This window comes from Aplidium turbinatum, chromosome 5, assembly GCF_918807975.1.
Source record: "Aplidium turbinatum chromosome 5, kaAplTurb1.1, whole genome shotgun sequence".
Taxonomy (NCBI): Eukaryota; Metazoa; Chordata; class Ascidiacea; order Aplousobranchia; family Polyclinidae; genus Aplidium; species Aplidium turbinatum.
This window is the reverse complement of record NC_137476.1, coordinates 37,041,601-37,065,622: the sequence shown is the minus strand read 5'-3', so window position 1 is coordinate 37,065,622 and position 24,022 is coordinate 37,041,601. Positions and strand designations below refer to the sequence as shown.

General features: G+C 36.6%; 1 protein-coding gene across 1 annotated transcript in view; it reads right to left on the bottom strand.

The window, feature by feature from the left end:
* The window catches only part of LOC145771234 (uncharacterized), a 194,556-nt gene that overhangs the window by 2,866 nt on the left and 167,668 nt on the right, over window positions 1-24,022 (bottom strand). Inside the window, exons 8-15 of the mRNA XM_082582969.1 lie at window positions 23,653-23,835; window positions 19,622-19,780; window positions 18,979-19,079; window positions 18,139-18,318; window positions 17,403-17,505; window positions 11,901-12,038; window positions 11,516-11,667; window positions 3,201-3,339 (exon numbers count right to left, since the gene is read on the bottom strand). Coding sequence (XP_082439095.1) covers window positions 3,201-3,339; window positions 11,516-11,667; window positions 11,901-12,038; window positions 17,403-17,505; window positions 18,139-18,318; window positions 18,979-19,079; window positions 19,622-19,780; window positions 23,653-23,835 — 1,155 coding nt within the window. The remainder of the gene's footprint in view (window positions 1-3,200; window positions 3,340-11,515; window positions 11,668-11,900; window positions 12,039-17,402; window positions 17,506-18,138; window positions 18,319-18,978; window positions 19,080-19,621; window positions 19,781-23,652; window positions 23,836-24,022) is intronic.

Genomic DNA, 24,022 nt, shown 5'->3' with positions numbered 1-24,022 from the left:
CATTTGATGCGGAAACATACAATTTCAACAATTTCTCACAAAATTTTGTGGGGGCACGGGCCTCCTGGCCCCCCCATTAATCCGCGCCTGTATGTAGGGGTGTTCAATTTCGATTATTTGAATATTCGAAATTCGAAATTCAATTTATTTTCGATTTCCGAATTTCGATTTCGAATATCACAACTATTCACCAAACTGCAAAATGTGATTTTATTGAAAGAAACGACATGAAAATTCGCTAGAAAACGCGAAAAAAAGCCATGACAATTTGCGAAAAAATAACACAAAATAACGTCTACAGCTCCAGGCCCATGTTGGTGTTTATGAACACAAGCTGATCGACATAGTCACCCGTCAGTCGGAATCTCAGCTTCGTGACGATCAGAGCTTTTGAAAACGATCGCTCCGCTGGAGCCGAGGTTGCTGGGATCCCAAACACTTCAAGTTCATTTTCACAGCGACCGATTCACTGCCGCAACATTTCACTGCAGAATGCAGAGGTTTCGACTCGAAAGCGACATCGAGTATGTTTGCAAGCGCATCAAGCTAAACGCACGCTCCGTCTACGTATGCAAATTATGTTGTTTTTGGGTGAATTCGACATCTGATGACATTGCAAAATTAGTCATTTTTACATTGATTCAACGTCTGCAGACATTAAATCAATATAAAAATGACAGATTTTGTTGTCTGGTGTTGAATTGTAGCATCGCAACTCGTTCTAGTGATTGTTTATCGCGAAGCTGTTGCGGTTTGCATTCAAAAAATGTTTTTCTGCTGCCGATCGCTAGTTCATCTATTGTTTTATGTATCAATACAGCATAAAAAGTTGCCCACACACAGAAATATGCGCAGGCCCGTAGCCAGCCGGGGTAGCCAGACCGCAGAGCAGGGGGGCACCTTTTTTCAGGGGTCTCGCCCCCCCCCCCCCTGAAAAAAATTTCTCCCCCCTTGGCATAATCTCAATATTCTCGGGCAAAAGCTACAATTATAATGATTTTGCATATTTAAATTTGTTCGGCCCCCCCTAAAAAAGTTGTCCCCCTTGCTCTGCGGTCTGGCTACGGCTCTGCCCCCACGGCTTAGGCGCCTATGGATTCGGTAAAAAATGGATAAAACTGCGACAAAGCTCAGCCTACACTTTCTGCTATTGCACAACCTAGCTATCTTTATTCTTGAGAAATTTGTGAAATTTGGCAATAAAAATGCCAACCTGGCATCCCTGGTGCAGGACTGGCCGTTGGACCCGCGAGAGCGTGTGATAGTCACGTGATCGACGATGCGCATGCGTCGAAGTCTTTTTTCGCTTGCAAAATGCGACAAGACAGATTTCGCGCCACTCGCGTTACTTTCAACCGCGTTCAGCCGAAAGGGCGGCTATAATTTCGAATATGTCCGACACGAATAACGAATTTCGAATATCACCATAATCGAAATCGAATCGAAAATCGAAATTGAACACCCCTACCTGTATGTGATTATACAATTTACGGGTTAACCAAAGTACATTAGGAGAAATTGCAACTGTACAAAAAATAATGTCTTCTAGTTTGGATGACGTAACCTACAGCAGAGAATTGATGAAGTAGCGAAACTACAAGAGTGCAATGCATTGATTTTAACAATACATTTTACAGTTTTTCCTTAACGAGTTATAAATATTTGTTCAAAGTGTAGCCTAGAAATATGCATTTTTTCATAGCTTAAAATGCAAAAGCAAAAACACTAGGGTACTTTGAAACTGCAAATCTTCAAAAATTTTAAATTTTTCTTTAAAAGCGAGGGCATCTCCTCCAAAAGATATCATGTATATATGTTCTACGCAATGTAATTTTCGTTTCACTCAGGTATTATCTATTTACAGTATGTTTATGGAAGCAGTAGAAAATTCAGCTAAACGACTTTTAGAAGTTGTGATTGAATTTGAAGAGGCCACTTTGCGTGACCAAAACTGACAAACGTATTTTAGTAAAAGCTTAAAACAATAAATGCTACCAAAAGTGCTCAATGCCAAGCGAAAAGCCAAGCAGAGCGAATTACATCAAAATTAGTTAACTAGTTCACTAAAAACCTTAACAGGCTGTTTCACCTTGATAGAATCATCAAAAGGAATTTATTCAAAGATAATTCTATTTTATTTTAAAATTATTCTATTTGAACAAGTTCTTTCTGATGATCCTATTGAAGTAAAATTTTAGTAGGCCGCCAACTTATATTTTCTGTTTAAATTTGAAGGAGCAATAAAAAAAAAAATATTTTGAAACAAGCTTACAAACCCAATTTTTATTGTTTATTGTTTTTTATCAAGTCCGACTTTGACTTCGCAGTCTTCTTTTAACAACAAGGTCTTTTCAAAGACAAGAAAAGTTCTCATGGCTTCAATACAACTTAGAGTCCCATAATGTTCTACCTTTTGTGAATAGGTTATTTGTTTTACTTTTATACACACGTACTGTATATATATCTGCACTACCAATTGTCGTTCGATTTCATTTTTGCATATTTTTTTGTGGTTTCTTTTCGTTTCACATTGCATCGGTATCTCCACACAACAACGGTATCTACATACAACAACGGTATCTACTGTACATACATATTTGATGGTTTAGAAAAAGTGACAGACGTACATAACGAGATTGTAGCAAATGACCGTTTGAATTTTATACATCATAATACAAAAACAGTAATTTATATCATATGTTATCCTTTGTTTTTTACTTAAAACTTAGAAATATTTAAAACAGAAAGCCAATTGGACAAAGCTGGTCGCTCTGATGTTTTGAGATGAAAACCAGGCTTTTCTGAAGCGAAATAGAGAGAGAGAGTGAATTTAAAAAAACAAGGTCCTGTTCGGATTCAACGCTCCCATACTTCCTCTCTCTCCATTTTGATTCTCTCTCTTTCTTGCAACATTGCTGCCATAAATTTGTGTTGACCAGTGTAATAATCAGATGTTAACGTTTATACCAATAGTTTGGAACAATGCTAAAAAGTTAATGAGGTTGTTCTCCAAGTTTTAAGCGATATAAAAAATATCAAATTTCATGTTTTGTACTTCCACCTCGCATAATTCATTGTTTGATAAATGTTGTTCATATACAGATACAAAATTATAGTTATGCAAATATTAACAAAAGATTTAAAATTTTTGAAATTTGTTATTATCAAAACATGTTCCATTGATAATAAAGTTATCTCACCAGTTTCTCCACATGCACAATAGCGGTTCCTACGTGACGTAGCTCCTCCCCAGTATATCTGTGCTGATCCATCACGTGACAACCAGGCAGCGGTTGTTGGGTTGTCGTCTTGGAACAAAGTTGATGCAACACATCGATACTGAATGAAAATAAGTGGTATCACTCGGTATCGGATGCCTCATCTACAATTCTACAACTATGACACATGAGACGTTATTACTTTAATTGCCTGAGCATGATTATTTTTTCAAGACGTTTCTGCGAGTTTACCATAATATTCTGAATAAAATCTCATCATCATCATTATATGTTCCTTCCTCGTATTTAGGGATGGATACAATGCGCCATTGTTCTCGACCATGAGCTGTTCGTACTGCACTTTCATAAGTTAATTTTGTATATTTGTGATGTTTGTTGTCCAAATCATTCTTGGTCTGCCTTTGTTTCTTTTACCGTTTATCTTCTTTTCTATTAATGATGTTTGTAACGAGTTTTGCCTTTTTCTGTGTCCGAACTTCAATTTTCTTTGTTTGACCATATGTAAGAGAATTTCGTTATAAACTGTAAGAGAATTTTACTAATAAAATTCTTCACTATTTACTTTAATGTCAAATTAGAATTTGTTAAAACGAGATTGTAACTACCGCGGTGTAGCCCGTGCAATGCATGGGCGCCCTGGAGCAAGGAGGACCGCATTGCTATGCTATATTTTATTGTTAAATATTTAAGTTAAAAGCTAAAATAAACTCATACAATCATACGTACCAACAAAATGTTAATATCTTTGGTATCTGTTCATCAGTTGCACGTTGTACTTAGCTCAGTGCATATTGAAGTTATTTCAGTCACTCATCACTACCATTAATTACAGACATATGCTTGTTTGTTTATTGTTTAGATGTAGGGCCTATTAGGTATTTCCTGAAGAGGACAAAAAGTTCTTGCCGAAAAAGTTTGAGTTTAATATGTTGTTATTTTATTAATGTATCGTATTTGTTTCAATCCTATCTTAATACGTTTTCGTACGCGGAAAGCACGTCACGGGCTATCTTAGCCTCGTGCTAATTAATCGCTAATAACTGGAGCTATGAAAATCACAGCGACAAAATATTTTACAAGATAATAGCCATGAGTATTGTACGTATAGAAATTCAATTTTTACCCAACAAATTTATTGAACTAAAGTGTTTGAGATGAAAAAATGTCAGAAAGTCGGTTTTTATTTTACTTTCCCAAAACTAGCTTCAAATTGAACTTTTTGAATTATAACATAGAGCAATGCTAAACTAAACACAAAATTACATTTGCTCATAAATGTAAGGCATTTTGGGCGTTTTTACATTTCAAAATAATTACACTAACATTTATATTGCACTAACATTAAATTATATATATCTAGCATTGCACGAAAATGTCTAGCCACCTGAAACGAAATGCTTATTGGGAAGGGCAGGAAGGTAGAAAAATGACCAGTGCAGGTTTAGAAAATTCGCAAAGAATAAAAACTAACAGTCAAGAAATTTCTCATTTCTAGCATATTTCCTTTTGAGAAATATTTCACTACTAGAGTGGGGCGTCCTCATAAAACCCCGTGTCGCTACAGATAGGGTTAAATAATGTTATTAAATCCTATTAAGTTACTGTCAGTCATTTGATTACGGTTCATGAAGCCTATGATCTGCTTCGTGCAGCACTTTCGTTTATTACTGGACGTTTTTGTCGTAGCTTACTTAGGGCTAGAGATGTAAAAAAACGTTTGTTTTTGTTGTTTTTTTGTACCGATTTTGACATTAAATGTCACAATATGCAGCAATTAGACTAAACTCAATTAGGGTAATTGTCTGCTTGCCTGTCCTTGCAAACATTGAGCCAGCTGCACTACGGCGCCAACGTGCTGTTCTTTCCCTGAGCCGTAAAGCCTTAAACCACGGCCATCTGCTACACGCAACCAGGCTGAGATATCCACCAAAACAACGGCTAAAATCAAGAAAGCCATTTGTACGCGCTGCACAAGACCTTCTGGCAGCCTCTGGTTGAAGCCCTAGCAAACAGTGGTTCCACGCGGCATGGTGTGAACAATGGTCAAGCAGCACATCCCCACTTCGCCAAGTATTCAGATCTCCGCCCGAGAACCAGCTGGGCCATGGCCTCTCTAGACTTGCCTCATCAAGGCGTAACCGTTTGCTCACTGGTGTTGGACGCTATGGTGCAGACATGTTGCGCTGGGGCTTGGCAGAGAGTGCTGCTTGTGAGTGTGATGTAATGCAGACGGCGGCCCACATTATCAAGGATTGCCGGCTACAGACCACCTCATGGTATGGAAGGCCTAGTTTCTATCGACGACGACACCAGGCAGTGGCTAACCAACGGATGCCCTGACATATAGCGACAACATGAGAGAAGAATTATTGTCTATGATCTCTATGGTTAAAACAATGATATCATTACATATGCACGTACTGTATAATGCTGCAGATTATTACTCTTAGGTGGTATTATAACTGTGTGTGTATTGTTGCCTTTTTATATGTGGTACATCGCCGTATTTTGTGCAGCGCTATAGAGCAATTTAACTATTTTGTAATATTTTTAGTCAAATTGGGCCCAAAATGGAACGTTGTTGTTTGCTGGCACGAAAGGCAATCATGAAAACACAATGTAGGCTATAAACGATTTGAAGTATTAAGAATGCAACAATATCATAGGGGGTCTGGGGGACGAAGCCTCCCAGAAGTTGGATTGACTTTGACTGCTGCGCCTCTGGACCCACCTACTTTTAACATGGTTCCTCCATACCTGGCAATAGTCTACGTGGGTGGTGGGCACTTGAAAGGAACATTAACCTAAATCTTTTCTGCCAAATGGACTTACTTTTGACAGCTAAAAATATCAGTGATAAAATCTCGTGCATTATGTCACAAATGATCTGCAAGAAGCATCAATGACAAAGTGTCTAAGACCTTACAACACACGAAAGGAATACTTCTGTTTCAAAGCATATAGGCTACATCGTTGCTAAGCTATAGCCTACGTTAAGAAACATGTTTAAACAAGCTATTGGCAATAGCTTGCATCAGCAAATTACCAGATATGGAGGAACCATTTTATAAGTAGGTGGGCCCAGAGGCGCAGCAGTCAAAGTCAATCCAACGTCTGGGGAGCTTCGCCCCCCAGACCCCCAATAACATTGTTGCATTCCTAATGCTTGAAATCGTTTGTAGGCTACATTGTGGTTTCATGATTGCCTTTCGTGCCAACTGGCGACAAATTTTCCATTTTTGAGCCTAATTTGGCCAAAAAAAATACAAAATTGTTAAAACGCTCTATAGCGCTGTACAAAATATGGCGATGCTGCCTACACACAAATAAAAGGCAACAATACAAACACAGTTATAATATTACCTAGGAGTGATAATCTGCACTCTACAGCATTATACAGTACGTGCATACGTAATGACTAGAATATTTATCTTGATTGATAGATTGCTCCACCAATCACACGTAACCACACCCACACGTGCTGCCCATCAATAGTGGGCTCAACAAAAAAGTTTGAAGATTGGATTTCATTATTAAGCTATCAAAAATAATCAAACTAGTGTGTATCAAATGAGTGAAGACCTTTTTTTAAAACTCCCTCCCTGATTTGCCGTTTTTGCTACCTTTTCAAAGAAATTTGGCTTTCAAAAGTGAGTGGGCCAGGCTCACTCAGAAAATGAAGTAGGTGGGACCAGGCCCACGAGGCCCATGTGGTTCCTCCATGTCTGTAAATTACCACAAACAAGGTAGTGTGTGTTCTGAATACTGCCATCTTGTTTTTGCCAAAATTTCGTCAGCCCAATGAGTTGTGTACAAGAATAACCAGGCCCGGTATACTAACATCGTAGGCTAACTTCCATAAAAGGAAAAAGAAATAATTAACTCATCTACATTATGCCATGTAGCAAATTGCTTTAATTCAATGTTTGTCAGGTCTACTGCCACAAACATGCCTGGGAATGAAGAAAGTGAAGCAACGTAGGACTATGCAAAAAACATAATGCTGCCAAGCACAAACACTTAGGAATTTCAGCACACCAATAAAACCATTTTTACTAGTTTAATGTTTTTCAAGAGCACTATAATAGTGAAATTAAGCTACAAATAGTAAAAAAATTGCAACTTTTCCAGAAAAAATGGGAAAAAAAAACAATAAAAACAAAAAGGGTGTTTTTTAAAAACACGCTTTTAAAAAAAAAACGGTTCGTTTTTTTGCATATAGCCTACATCTCTAGTTAGGGCTCTACTCTAGCCACTTCATGTTTAGTTCGGTTCATTTTATTCTTATGGAACTTATGTCTTGATCCCACATCAAACATCCTTTTCATTCTTTACAATTATTACGTTGTGACACAATAGTGTAGATTCAAATTTTGCAACATCCACGTTTTTATTTCGTATTTGATAGCTGCATGGCTAGAACCAGTCTAGGACAACTAGAATATTTTGTTAGCTTTTCTAAATTGCAGTAGCCTATATTAGATTTGTAATTTGAGCTATTGGAGTGTTCACATATTAGATAAAATTTAAACTAGATTATAATTAGTTAGATGCAATTGTCACAGATTATTTACTATTTGGAGAAAAGTGCCAATATGGCAACTCTGGACCGAAATGTCATTTTACCATCACAGCCATGGCGTCCTTTATACATAGGCCATGACAACAGGTAGCTTCAAATTTTAGTGAAAGCCGATTTGTTAGTAGCCAAAATTGTTGGTATACTGTGAGTTGATATCTTGAGTATTAGTAATTAAATGTAGTTATTGTATATATTTTGTTTGATTTTGAGTTACTTTTGTGCTTTTTTACCATACAAATAATAAACTAGATTTTGAAAATTATGTTAGAAATCTAAAAAGCCTCTGGCAACAGTGATATAGGTAAAAAATTGTCATTTTTTAATGTAAAACTTGGAATTTTGCAGTGGGTATCAATTCAAAAAGATACAAATTAAATTTAGCTTAAAATTTAAAATCGAAAATAAAATCAGCCTGTAGTCTGGCCTTTAGTTTGCCCGTTGTCAAGGCTTGTGTATATAGATCACTATGATCACAGTATTAAAACCTACTTTACCAAATACGTCATAACAGATGTTGTGACGTAGTGAATTAATAAGTTATACGAATTTTTTGATCTTCGTTGCTTCAGCGGTGCAATGACACTTTGAGTTTGATCGCTTTGTTACAATTTTCTTGGATGAGTTTGATAAGACAGCAGTTGCCTTTCATTTGCAGAAAATTACTGTTGGACAAACTAGAATTTTTGCCAAAACCGGTGTTTAGATTAGAACTACAATTAAATTAAACAAGTACTAATTTTTACCATATTATATTAGAATTACCGATCATTCGCTCCAGTTAATCCAATTAGACAACTAGAATCATCTATCGTTTCTAGCACTAGTTGCAACTAGTGCTAGAAAGGAATATTGTCCTGATGAACACTCAAACTTTTCAGTATTCAGTGGAATTATCTAGTTGTCTAAGTCTGGCAAGAAGCACTTAGCGAAAATGTGTATCCTTTTTTCTACTTGGCTTACAGTTTTATTGGCTGTTTTATTGAACTTATTAAGTTTTGTATTACAATATAACACTCCAGTTGACTACAATTTAGTATGAAAAAAGCGGCGGAGCACAAAAGAGACTATCTCAAAAGAAAAAAAATATTTGAGGCAACCAGAAACCCCAGCGATTGAGCTCGTGGCTGATTTATCGAAAAACATCATTTATGATACATGAAGCATTTAAAGCTGGTTACTATTTTCAGTTGAAGTCTAAAACTCCTTTCCGCTTATGTTCAAACGTCGTTTATAAGTTCACTTGCTCGCGTGATGCGAGATCGACATACATTGGTATGACCACGCGACATTTGGTGACAAGAGTGGGAGAACATCTGAATTTAGCTAAATTTAATAAAAGCAGTGCAATTAAAGATCATACATTAGAAAGACCATATATTAGAAACTGCCAATAGTGTTCAAACAATAAGTCCTCATTGAAGTCTTTCCAGATTGTTCGTAAGTGTTTGTCCGAGTTTGACACCAAGATTCACGAGGCACTAATAATTAAATCCTCCAACCCAGGGTTCAACAGGCAATTATTTGCTGGCGGAGCCTCCTATCTTTTAATCGTCTTTGATTGTCACGTGTTGTGCTGCGTAATATTTGAGTTATGCTTTTGTGTAAGCAAAAAGCAGTTTCACAATTGTTTAGAGTAGGCCTATACCATATGTTTGCTGCAGTAGCGCACCCAGAAAAAAATTTAGGGGGGGGCTAATTCAGAAATGTCGGCCTACTGATTTGCGACAATAGTGACAGTGACAATAGGCCTATACCCATCCCTTTGATTAATATTTAAAGGCACTCACGGCCCATAATCCATTGGTTGCCGATACCTGTGCCAGCGATCCAGCGGAGCGTTCAAGCTCTTTTGGAAAAATATTGATTTAAATATTTTACTGCGAGGCAGAGCGAACCATCACTTATGATCGCACAGTCAAAACAGAGCCATCACTCATCAATAATAATTAACGTTAAAACTTCAAACAACTGTATCATCAATATTTAGCGTTGCAATGTTAATAAATTGAATATTTGTTAATTTTATATTTTTAGGCCTAAATTTTATAGGCCATGAATGAAAATTTGAATAAAAGAATGGCTATTGTAGAGCTCTTCAAATCGGGCAAGTTAAGGAGTGATATTTGCAAGAACTTCAAAATTAACAGAATGTTGGTCTGAAGAACTCTCAACAAGCACAAAGAAAACTGGAAATGTCAAAAATCGAGGAGAACGTGGCTTATGGAACCATGTTCACAGTTCTCAAGAAGGATTTGAAGATGAGCCCATTTAAACACATGAAGAAACAGTTGCTAACTGCCAATACCATTGTGAAACGTCTTTCCAGTGCCAGAATTCTGCTCTCACGCATTGAAGGAGGGGGCACGCTGCCAAACCTTGTGTTTTGCAATGAGAAGAAATTTGATGTCCAGCATCATTTTAACAGTCAGAATGATCGTCTATGGTCAAGAGATGGTGACTTGGAATCCCGGCAAGTCACTCGGAGACAAGTGGCGGCATCAGTGATGGTGTGAGCCACAGTCATCGAATCAGGAAAAAGTCTATTGATTTTTGTGAATCAAGGAGTGAAATTGAACCAAGAAGACTACCGAAATGATATTCTTGAGGGTTCATTGTTGCCTTGGGCAAAAAACACTTCAAAAATGTAATTGATCATTCCAACAAGATTCTGCCCCTTCACATGGAGATAAGAGAGCGCAAAACTGGCTTTCAGCCAATGTGCCGTTCTTCATTTCCAAGGAAGAATGGCCTCCTTCATCCTCATACCTGAAACCCCTAGACTTTGGCATCTGGTCTTACCTGGAGAGCAACGTTTCGACTAAACGCCACCAAAGTTTGGAAGCGGTGAAGGCTAATCTGAAAAAAGAATGGACCAAAATACTTCAAAGAGTTACTCGTGACTCTTGCAAGTCTTTTTCGAAGCGTCTCCGACTTGTTATTGACGCAAATGGCGGACACACTGAGTAAAACTTGTTTATAATAATTTTTTATTTATTTGACAATGATTATATGTTTATTACTCAAAAATTGTCTAGCCTTTGTTAAATACAGTTGTAACGTTAATTTATTGATGACCCTGTATCTACGATGTCACAATTTTACTTATTCCTCCGGTACTTATTCATATCTAACCTGTAGGCAAAAGGTATAAATGGGGAACATATAAAAACTTAATTTTTGGTGGCGGGTTTGGGGGGGGGCTTGAGCCCCCTTAGCCCCATGCTGGGTGCGCTATAGGTTTGCTGTGATAAGCCTACTGTATGATTCCTTAGTATTTCTTATGCAGTATTTTCTTTTAGAAGCTTGAAAATGGCTATGAAAGCCGAAAACGTTCTCTTATTGCTTTTTGCTTTTATGATGTTAAATGCAGTGTTGTTACTTAATTATGCCAATTCTTATTTATAGGCTACAATGGTATTATTCTATAACTTTCAACATTTTAACACCGATGTAAATGCAAGTACTGTTTTATCGACGTATATTTTAAACTTTTGGGTTTTGCCATCTTACCCTTTTGTTGGTGTCAAATTCGTATGTTTACTTTGTCGTTCTGTACATGTTTGCGCCAGCAGCAAAAATAAAGTTTATTGATTGATTGAAGACGCTTTTTTTCAACTAAGTAACCTTTTTATAGTAGATGAAAGCCATCTCAAATTCTAAAGAGTCATGATGGCTATGAAAAGTGATTTCTTACCTTTATAAATTGCCGACAGGTTTCTGATGTTTCAATTAATGCAGCAGCTTGTGCTACCGCAACATTATATGTGATTTTTCTTCGATAGCATCTTCGACATTTAAAATTTGTTACACGAGTTTCTTCCATACTATCATGAGGGATTATGGTTTCTACAATGCAAGCACACGGTTAAAGAACCACTGGCTCTACTGTGGTTGTCATTACCATCTGAAACTCTCACATGAGTGGCAATGAATCACCTCATCAAATGCTTCGCTAAAAATATTTAACTTTATGTCAAACGTTAACAAACATTCTACTGTATCTGTATGATGTTTAACATTGATGAAATAAAACTAAATTAAAGTAGGTTAAATACTGAACTACCGGTAGCCTAGCCTACCTGTCGCATTTTCCGTAAAGTTGCAATAAACATAAAACGGCGTAACAAACGATCTGTCAGGTGATATCAAATAGAATCCCGATTGGTCAACTGTTCCATTGATGTAGTCACATGATTGAGGATGGTTTACTAAAGGTGCTAGTCAAATAAAATAAAATAAGATAGCAATAGAACGGTTGTATATTAATATACAACAAAGCTTTGGTAGAGAGTTTGCATTTTTGAACCATAGACAAGCATAATGCTTGTCTATAATAATACAACTGTGTACAATAATCTAAAATACAATACTCTTGCCTACAAATCAGTAGCGCACCCAGAAAAAAAAATTAGGGGGGGGGGGCTAATTCAAAAATGCTGGCCGAGTGATTTGCCACAATAGTGACAGTGACAAAAGGCCTATGCCCATTCCTTTGATTAATATGTAAAGGCACTTACGGCCCACAACCCACCGGTTGAAGATACCTGTGCCAGGGGAGCGTTCAAGTTCCTTTAGAAAAATATTTGATTTTAACAATGAAAATACACCCCTCTTATAGGCTCCTAACAAGGGCCAGTATACATTACTTTGCTAAATTATGCGTTTTCACTTTCCTGAGTTTCTAATGGAATAAACCAAAACTTTTTGACAGGTAGGAATGTCACGATTTCTTCTGCTTCGCGTTGCGCCCGATTCTCTTCGGCTTCTGCTTCGCGCTGCGCCCGCTTCTCCTCAGCTTCTGCTTCACGCTGTGCTCGTTTTTCTTCAGCTTCAAGTTCTGCTCGTTTTTTTCAGCTTCAAGTTCTGCTTTCCTTATTTCACGAGCAGATCTTCTATCTTTTCTTTCGTCAGCATCTCGCTGAGCTTTTTGGGCCATTATCTTGTGATACTCTTCCATCACAAACTGAGACTTTCATTGTCACTCAGCCCCATTCGTTCAGCCATGCTCCGTAAGTCTTCACTCATCTCATGTTTGACGGTATCCGCCATTTTGACAGCTTGTTGTTAATTTAGTTTCTTTCAATAGATCCTTCGGCGTTCTTCGGTATTTCGGTTTTCCCGGACGAACCCCCAGAATGTCACGTAGGGTATAAGATTCTTACATAATAAATATTTCGCAATCGGACATCTACTGTTAACATCCTTGTGACATCATGACAAACGATAATTGGTGATTGAGAAAACAACAGAATGTACGAGGTTCGCATCTTACAGAATGGTCCAGAACTACGTTACATAACAAAGATTCGCAATTCAAGGTTACTTCAGGTCATAACCGATAAACACATCGCTCAAAATTCCATAATGAAAACAGCACATTCTGTCAAGACGCAAAGCAGCTCGACGCGAGGCCTTGCACATTGATTGTGACAATCTCCCATCATTATATTATACATTTATACAATGCCTTATGTAAGCATTAAATTAGGTGAGGTTGTAACATAACTCCAGAACGAAAACAAAATTCACCAACCAACGAACTACAATTTGATGTCAAGCCGTCTTTGATGTTTCTGAAGTTCATTTAAAATTTCTGTTGGTGAAATTGGAATTTCCCAATGAATGTTCAACATTGCCAATCCATTTAGCCTTTCTTCTCCCATGCTACTTCGCAGAAAGCTTTTAATTTTCTTCAGTGTTGAAAACGAGCGTTCGCTTGTACAAGTGGTAACTGGCAAGGTAACAAATATTTTTAACAATTTGTAAATATTACAGTAGATGTCTGAATCGCATAGCAATACTGCTTCAATTGCCGATGTGGGTGAGGCGCGTCATTAGCATTAGCTTACTGCTAAACCGTTCGTTCAAAAGCGTCAATTCATTTTGCAACAAAGAATCAAAATCCAACTCCAAATCTTCGCATTCAAATTCACACAAATTTGAGAAAAGTTGTCTATCTAGGTTTGTCAACTGACATCCAGTGGGAAGTAACAGAAAAAGCGCCTCAAGTACGTTGCCATGCTTTAAAAAACGGGTGTTAAGTTGAGAGATGAAATCGTCGATGAATGGAATGAATATAGATATTCGGTAATAATCTTCAGGCGTTTCTACAACAACATTGTTCCGAGGAATGTGATGTTCAGCAATTCTTCTCAGTGCAACGCTGTCTTGAAACAAAGCAGAAACAATTTTTGCACCTTTCGTGTAAATTGCATTGAACTTTTCGACAGCATCCAGCCTCACGTCATTTAAAACTTTCTCAAGAGCTTTCTCGTGTGTAGCCTAATTGCACTTGCCATGTCCAATTGTTTATACTTTGTAGTTGCTTACTAAGTGGCAAAATGAACGAAAATATTTCGTTCGATATCAGGAGAGAAAATACGAAATCAGGCTTAGGTATTCTGCAGAACATACAAAAACTTCATTTTTGGTGGAGGATTTGGGGGAGGCTTGAGCCGCCTTAGCCCCATGCTGGGTGCGCTACAGCTACAAATAAGCACACCTCTTGATTCCATGCTGCGAAGAAAGAGCTATCTGTGACTTGATAAACTTTAGGGTAATTTTTATAAAATAAATCAGTTAAGGCTTTTTGGAATATTTTTTGTAATTTTCTCAAGCATTGTTTAAATAAAAAAGGAATATATTCAATACCAGTATCCTTTAAATCAAGGGTTTCCAACCTGGGGGCCATGGTTCCTTATAGTGGGACATGAGCCTTTTTCAAGGGGGCCATGGACAAATTTTAAAATGATATTTTTTTTAGTTTATCATCTCTAAGTCCACTCCAACACTATATAACAAAAGAAATAAATTAAAATTTAATAAAAAACTAGTAGTCTACATTTTGCCCAAATCTTTATGAAATGGTCTTTAATTCCTGGTTGTTTCAAAAATACTAATATAAGATTTCTATGTAAAGTTGTAAATAGTTTCGGCTGCTGTGAGACTAATAAACATCACTGAACTTTTGAAGACAATGCAGTGCAGTGTCTTGGATATTCAATATGACATGCGGCTTGCTCTTTCTACCACCAAACCAGCAATTAAGACATTGGCAGCAAAAACAAGCTCACCTATCACATTAACTGTATATGTGATAAAAACAGCTTAAAACATCATACTACATAAATTCTGAGTATTTAGGAAGCTGCCGGAAGCTGTAAAAAAAAGTTGCAAAAGTTGCAAAAACTTGCCCTACTGATAACTAATTAATGTAGGCTACTATCATGTTCATTGTGTTTATATCCTTTGATCATTCTAACCACTGGTTACGGTAAAAACAAGTTTAATTAAAATGATGTTTCTTAATGTTTTCAAAAGGTTAAAAAAAATAGGAGGGGCATTGATTTTTCAAAATTATTAAAAGCGGCCACGGTGTAAAAAAGGTTGGGAACCCCTGCTTTAAGTTGATAAAAAAATAAATAAAAAAATACACAAACCATAAGTATATCTCGTCATCACGGGTAAAGTTAATGACAATAGAAAGTGTTTTAAAGCGTCCACACGTAAAGGTTTCTATTTTGATTTTCTGTTTTGCAACGAACACCGAACAGAATAGGCTAGCCCAGCGTGGTCCAACTACTTTTGACTCACGGGCCACTTTACAAAAACGTGACAACTTGCGGGCCATTTCCAATAAAATGATAGTGAGTGCGTAATCGAAATTGTTAAACAATAGCAAATTGAAATTTGTTTCAAAGCTCTATCAGTGAGATGCCTGTGGTCGAGGTTTCTCTGATACTATCGTTTCTACATCAATTCCAATGTTAGTGGTAGCAAGTCGGAGACTATCTTCCAGTGTTTCGTCGATCATTCGATTTCTGTTTTTAGACTTGACTTGTTTCATTCTAGAAAATGTACTCTCACACATGTATGTGCTTCCAAACATTGAGTGCATTTTTAATGCAAAATTTTTCAGTTTGGAAAATCTATCCTTGCTGACTAATTTCCAGAAGCACTCTGAGGTTTCATTTTTCCTTGACAGCAAGAATTGGTTGCACTGAAGCTCACAGAGTTCGAGCTGAAGCTCTGGTAGCTGTGCTTCCACATTAACATCCATAGGATTTGTTTCTCGGCAGCCGATTTGTAGGAAGAATTGACAGCGATAGACACGTGTTTCGCCCATGAGGCTGGGCTCATCAGTATCGCACCGTATTCTGCTAGCGTGGAAGCTACATCGTTATGGTTGGCGAATCGCAGCTGCTCGCTGTACTAGTGAGTGCTCAGCCTTGTGCTGATAGCCGGGAAGAACGCCCCTTTCTTCACAATCCATAGGATTGTTATACAAATGGAGATTAGGTTTTAATCTGTCAAAATCTTTAAATCTATTTTCAAATTCACAAGATAAATCCTTAATATCTTTCACAAAACGGGAGCATTCCATTTCATAATCATCTACCACAAGTGCATGCAAAGAATCAAAGTGTGAAAGGTCGTTATTTTTTAAGCATATAGCAAAAAGGCGCAGTTTCCGCTGGAAAGTTTCAATGTGTCCAACTAAAAGTGAAATAGTTTGCTTTCGCCCCTGCAAATTTCGGTTTAACACATTCAAGTGCATTGTCATGTCTGCAAGAAAAGCAAGATTGCACAGGAAGTTTTTGTCGCATAACTGAGTTTGGTACATTGTGTTTCACCCAACTGTTCTGTTTGAAGAAATTATGGTATTTCCTTCCAAAGACCAAAAAAATGTTGCAGTACTTTTCCAGCACTAAGCCACCTGACATTTGTATAAAGTGGTAAACCACTGAATTGTGAATTCTGCATTTAACTCTTCTAGAAACGTAATGAAAGGCCTGTGTCTGTCCGCCTTGTTGCCGCCTCTAACTAAATTTACGACGTCGACAACTGTCTTCATGACATCACTCGTTTGTAACATTTTTCCACAGAGTGCTTCCTAGTGGAAATAAAAACGTTCGGAACTCTAGGTACATAATAGCCTGAAGCCCAGTTGTACTGACGAGACCTGATAGGTTGAAACAGTATAGGCCCTGCTGTCTACAACTTTGAATTAAATTTTTGACGCTTTTTATCCAAATGCTATACTTGTTCTAATTGAAATTACTTTCTGTAACATAAATACAAATTAAATCAATAGTGTGAAAGCTTGCCGGCCGCAAAAATTCTATCCGCAGGCCGCATGCGGCCGGCGGGCCTCTAGTTGGACCACGCTGGGCTAGCCTACAGATTAACGCAGTTATCTGCTAAAAAAAAACTTTCTGACTGTAGATTTTGTTAATCCAAGTTACACTTTTACTAAAATTAGTGAATTTTGTGAAGCTTGTACTTGCTATGACAAACGTGATTATGACCAACGATCTTCACCATGTTATATAAATGATGGCAAATAACAGAAATAAAAAAATGAAGAAGTAATTCTCAGAAAATGTAAAAAAGAGGTTGTAAAAGAGTATACACTTTAAAATGATATTTGAAATGATGTTAAAGCACTCACAACGTAGGCTTGGTAACTCTACTAACATATATTTAACAAAATTAATACAGAAGAAAATTCAAATATTGACATGTTAATAAAAGTTAGGTAAGCTAGGCTACCATAAAAAGTAATATTGCACCATCCTTACGTTCATTTTGTGCTTGTTCAGACCTATTCAGCCGAGCTTCGGTTTGCAAAAGACGCTGCCTCAGGACAGGAACCAGTTGTTCCAGTTCATTGTATTTTTGTGCCTGAAATTTGATAACTTGAGAAAACACCTATTCCCCAACATCAACATACCCATGAGGTAAGAAAGTTTTAATGAAGCGAAGTAATGTTGTTGCAGCTTAGTGTAGTTTCGTTTAAGACAAGTTGGGTAGAGAGGCAACTTTTTTAAACCATGAACAGACATAACTCAGCAACAACACTACATTTGACATTATAAAAACAAAATAATAATAACAATAAAACCAAATGTGATACTGTATGATTCTTTAGCATTTCTTTTAAAATATATTATATAGGTTGGAAAAGGGCTGTCTGACTAGCCGAAAACGTTCGCTTATTGCTTTTTTGTTATAATAATGTTAAATGTAGTGTTGTTGCTGAGTTAAGTCTGTTTAGTGTTTATTGTTTGATTTAAGAGCATGAAAAAGTAAAATGTGCTTTGATCAACGATACAAATTTTTGACATGAGGTGCAGATTTTTCTAGCAACAATCTCAATAATATCGTGACGAACAATATACAAATGAACGCAAATATTGCTGATCAAAGATAACCGTTCCTGGCCGCAGCCATGACTGGTAATGGCACTTTTTCTGTTGAGAGCAATTAAATCCAAATGCTCCCTCGCTCTTGTGTCCAAATGTCGCGTGGACATACCAATGTATGTATACAGTCCGCGTCGCGCGAGCAAGCGAACTTGTTTGGACTGAATTGAACTGAGGATTGTTCGGGCTGAGTAATTATTCTGTTTGCGATGATTAAGTTCTGTCTTGTTGAAGACCACAAAGACTTTGCATTATGTGCTGAGTTGTAGGTTCCGGCTGGTTCCGCTTGTAGCTGTGCAGTTGCTTTAGTTAAGTTGTTAAATCCGCTTGCGGAAGTTTGTTTGTTTACCTTACTGTGTTTTAAATTGCGCTTGAAAATGTGTGGGCTTGAAACAATTGGCCATTTTTTCAGGTAGCATTTAGAAGACACTGAAAAGAATCGGAAAAGCAAAAAAAGAAAATTTTGAAAAAACTAGAGTAGGGCCCTTTTTGAATTCACGTATTCAATTGGTTTCGTTAGAAATGATATAAACCTTTCTGGCAATTTACTAAACTCCTAAATATTTTAAGTTCGTCTAAGCTTCATTCCTAAATCGACTTGAACTAATGTTGGCTTGCAATAAGAATTTGATTCGCTGTAAACCTTGGTTTTGAGGTTGCAAATACAATAAACGTTACAGTTTTGTATTATTATATTATGCTACCTGAATGGCTGATTCCTTAAAGTGAGTCTCATTCAATAAGGTAGTATTCAAATCTTCAACATGGCGCCCAACATTATCTTCAATATTAAGAAAATTTTCTATACCCCCCAAAATGTTTTACTCTCCTACGGCCATGACCAAAATAAACGATTTGTTAAAATATAAATTGATTTGGAACATTACAGCATATTTTGATTTTAGAGTATTTTTCGCTGAAACACGAGAAAAGAAGCAAAAGCTTTAGTCACCTGCGTGAATGAAAGAATTCCTAGAATGAGACTGATTATCGTGATCAAGAAAGCACCAAGTATAGCAATGGTGGTCTTCGTGAAACAAAGGTTTTCTTTACCTGCAATTCAATGATCACTGAAGACACATACAATGAATTTTGCAATATGGTAATTTTGTTGTCTTGCAGAATAACCATTCGTATTCAACCACACATGCGCTTATACACAACACAACACTTAACTTCCTTCTACGCGATATATTTTACAGTCAATCTTTATGTTGAAAATGTTAACCAAACCTGTAAACAAAAACTAAACTTGTGTTAAATTCTAACAATATAACAATATGTAAGAATATAAGAATTGCAATAGATTGAGTTCCACTTTTAGCAGCATGATCTTTGCTTTCTTCACAATGTAGACATTAACAACCTGTTTTAGCCTGATGCTGCGAGTTCGTTGTGGTAATAGGGATTTGCACTAGCTGTCGGAACACAGTTCCCTAGTCATGTGCTGTAACGAATGATCACTAGTCACATGACTAGGGAACTGTGTTCCGAAAGCTAGTGCATGTCGCTATTACCACAACGAACTCGCAGCATCAGGCTAAAACAGGTCGTTAATATCTACATTGTGAAGTATAAGAATTGCTCTGTCATACTTTGAGTTGAGGATGCATTAGCGCTTGGAATCGCTGATTGATTATTCGGGATAGTGTTACCATATCCAGCTTTTGTTGGAGTGTCTCCATGCGTAGCAGAATCATAAACACCATCAGTGGCATCCTGCTTGTCAGCAAAATCCAAATGATTGTACTCTTCTTCCATTTTGTTTTAATTCAAAGTAGCAAAAATAATTTACAGAAAAACTAAAAAATCAAAAAACGAACTACATTAATTTACAAGCTACGGTATCACTTTAAGGTTAGGATTGCTTCTGTTTACTTACTTCACCAAAAAATTGTACACTGCACTCCACAAAAATATTTAAGGCAAACAGTGTTACTGCCATGATGTTGCTCTGAGCAACATCAATATTTTTAATTACTAGTTTATTGTATTTTAATTACATTGCTTATATTTTAGTCGGCTGTATAGCCGAATGGCAAGAGCAGTAGTAGGCACTCGAAAGGGCGCAGGTTCGACACCGCTCAAAAGCAAGAGGTTGTATCTTTGGCAAGACATTCACAAGTATGCATGAAAGTGGTCACGAAGATTGGTTCCTTGCCTTTCTATTCACTTAATCTAAATATTTAACCACCGGGTGTAAGACTGGATATGAAAAAAAGACAGACAACTTTGGTCTGATTGTTTTTCTGCTCTTTAATTTGAAGTTTATTTTCTTGGATTTGGCTTACTTAGCAGCATAGATAAATCTTACGCTTACTTACTAAACTAAAATTTCATATAGCAACCGTTAGCCTGTTCTCACTACTTCACTTGCAAAAGGCTGATCGAAAACTTTAGTTTGTAATCCTATGCTTCCTCTATATTTCTTACTGCTTTTAACGCGACAGGTCTATAATTAGAAAGTCATAGATTTATCAGTTTTAGTTTTAAAGAAAAAAGTAATAGCTGAACAACTGATTGACTCTAGTAGCCTGCTTAAACTGCTGATTTCTTTTACAAATTTGTAAAATGCGTTAACTCACGAAGTGAAGTGGCTGTGATGACGCGTTCATTACGAAATCCTGGAAGAAGTTCTTAACATAATTCTAAACGGAAATGCTCGTTTGCTTTAAATCTTGCTTCATTGTTTTGACATGCCGGGTTTGTGGATTAAGTTATGTACGGTACAGGGATATCTAGAGAAGGGGATATGAAGGCTCACAGCGATTGCCTTATTCTGATGACACTACCAGGGCGGTAGTTTGCAGCGCGTGAAACATGAGGTTCTTTTCAAAATTGCAGAATGTTTTGTAGTGCAACTGGTACAGTCAGCTACAGAAGACAATTAGTAAATGTTACATAGAACATATTTAAAGAATACTTGTTTGGAAAGACAGTTGAAAAGTTACCAAAAAGCTGTTTTTCTTAACAAAGCCTTTGCGGTAGGCTAAATGTAAAGCAAGTATACGGGTAGTTGAATTAACAAGTAACCATTAGCATGCAGTGAGTATCCAGGCTTGATGCTAACAGCGCAATGCAGGTTATCATAACAAGATTTATTAAACTACTATCGGTGCCAATTGTCATTTTACGATAAACAGAGATTATTTGCGATGAACAATAGCCCTATTATTGTCACACGTAACAAAAGCCTTCGTATCCCCTTCTTTAGATATCCCTGGTACGGTACCGTAGCCTACGTATTCTGCACAGTAAAGTGTCTAGAATCTATATGGTTGATATTGACAAACTCTTCACATTGCTTTTAATTAAACGCAGCAGCTGCCAGTCAGTTGTTGATTAATTTAAGGGTCCAAGTTAACATATTCGAAAAAAATTGTAAAGATGTCAAAACTTACGAATATGAACCTTTGTTTTGAATCAAATTAGTTATTACTCTCTACTAAACCCCTGACAGCCTGTTTCACCCTTAAAGAAGGATCATCACAAGGTCCTTATTCAAATAGAATCATATAGAAAATATATTCTATTGGAATAACGACCTTCTTTTAGGGTAAAACAGGCTGTCAAGGGTTTAGATAGTAATAACTATGTTTGATTTAATTCGCCCTGCTTGGTGTTTTTCTTGGCATTGAGCATTTTTTGTAGTATTAATCGTATTTATTGTTTAAACCTTGGTTTTGGGTTTTACAAATGTGCAACTTCGCACAATAGCAACCACAGGGCAACCTTGAATTTTTTGTTGTTATTCAATCCTTCAATGCAAACTTTATCTACGATTCCTTAGTTATAGTATCGTGAGACACAACACAAGGAAATAGTATGACGGTGTGATCTTCAAGAACAACTGCCAAAAAGCAACCTAGCGGAGCAAGCATACTAAGACAAACAGACGCTTTCCAACATGCACACAAAGGGAATCCCTAATGCACACCAATTTATACAAAATAATCGCATAACTTATATGATATTTCTATAAGTACGGGATGCGAAACTACCAGTTCAACGTAGGGTGCATTAAATAAAGATATTTGCAAATGCTCTTTTTAGCATAAAGTAATTGAGTAAGCAACAACAATATCAAGATAACGCTAACGTATATCAAGATCATCAGCGTACGCAGGTTCAGTTCTTGCACACGAAACAAGAAATAACCCAAAAAGAAAACAGGTATAGTTTAAACAACATCGTAATAGAGCCAAACTAAACCATATGAGCGCCTTTGAAATTAAAAATTTCTGTGTAATAATCTTTTCAACAGGCTGAATGATAGACTAATGGAAATCCATGGTCACAATAATTTTCATAGTATCCGCTAAATGAATATTGCACCTCCAGCTTCAACTTATACCTGCACCTGCACCTCCAACTTCAACTTATTTACCTTTGTTGATCAACGTGTTTTCATCATAGCCGTTAAGCTCTATTCCTATTATTGTTTGATAAAACAACTAAAACGCAACTTTCATTGTGACGACAATTCTTCTTTTGTATGACAAAACACTTAATTACTTATTTGATGCATACGCATAAACTGAAATCCCTTCTCCAACGACGCGTATGTTAAAACAGGGTTTCCCAAACTGGGGGTCACGTAACGAACTTTAGGGGTAGAAAGTGTAATAACTGTACACAATACAGTGGCGGCTCGTCTTAATAGGCTGCATCCTGCTCTCGTGAAATTGGTGAACGTCGTTATATAAGATACAACGTATATTTTACATGCAACATGCATATGCCGTTATATGGCCTAACATAAGTGCGCAATCCAGTTAACAATTATCCTGATCTTTGTTAATAACTTTTTAGCGTTTTTGAACTAACTGCAAAACAAATTTACATTTTATCAAAGCGTTTTATCATTTTGATTATTTTGATCATTTTACATTTATCGAAGCAAAAGTGTAGGCCTATCTAACAAAATCTCCAATTTGCACAGGCAAAGTAAAAATTCCATCAACGATCCTGGTCACCAAAGCATTTCCAATCTAAGATGTATCAGGTTAAAAAAATTAACACTGTTCGTTTGGTAAAGCGTTGAAGAGCAACGCATATCTGCAATAGATACAGCTTTATATAAAACTCACATTATTATTATGCAGCAAACTTTTCTTCACACATCTGTTTATTACATTATACATTATGCAGTAACGTCCGTGATATTTAACATGAAATCACAATGCCTGAAATTCAAAGAAAAAAGTGCTTGAAAAAAAGAAATATATATTTGTCTACGTTTTGTTTCCAAATCAAATCTTTTGTTGCAACAAGCAACCAAAATAAGAATAGTTAAAAATATTTCAGCCATATTTTCAATTGAAATGTGGTTGGGTTTGGGACATGATCGAACGCAGTAAATTGAGAAGCTTATAATTTTCAGAAATTTTTTTTTAAAATAAAATCCTTGCAAAAAAGTTATAAACGTTGTTAAGACAACCAGAAACAACAAGCGACAGTGAATACAATGAAAGGAATAATCTGTAAATATAATTGTTCGGTGAAATGAACAATTAATCGATGATTGAGTGAATACACTTTTTAGAAAGCAATCAGTTTCTTATAAAGTCAACAATTGATACTCAACATCTGCATTGCAATGCAGTGCATCAGTTCTAATCCTGGCTACGTCCACTGCATATCAATGGACCGAGTGTGTGCCATCCCTTCTCACTTCTGTCATCAGTGTCTCCGAATTGCAATTCCGTCACTGGAAGCGTATCCTTATCCGTCAAATATCCTTCATCAGAAGTTTCAGGGGAAGAGTTTTTGTCACAATTACATTTGTAACGTTTGTCCTTACAGGTACCTGCGTTTGAAACAGAAATATCTTGTCTTATCAAAAAATAAAGAGCCCAAAATGTAAATACCAAACTCATGTTCAGCAAACAAACGTTTCGAAAACTATACTGTCTTCATCTTCAGTGTTATACAGTAAATGTTTATTAACATTAACATTACATAACATTAACATTATTAACATTTAATTAATATAT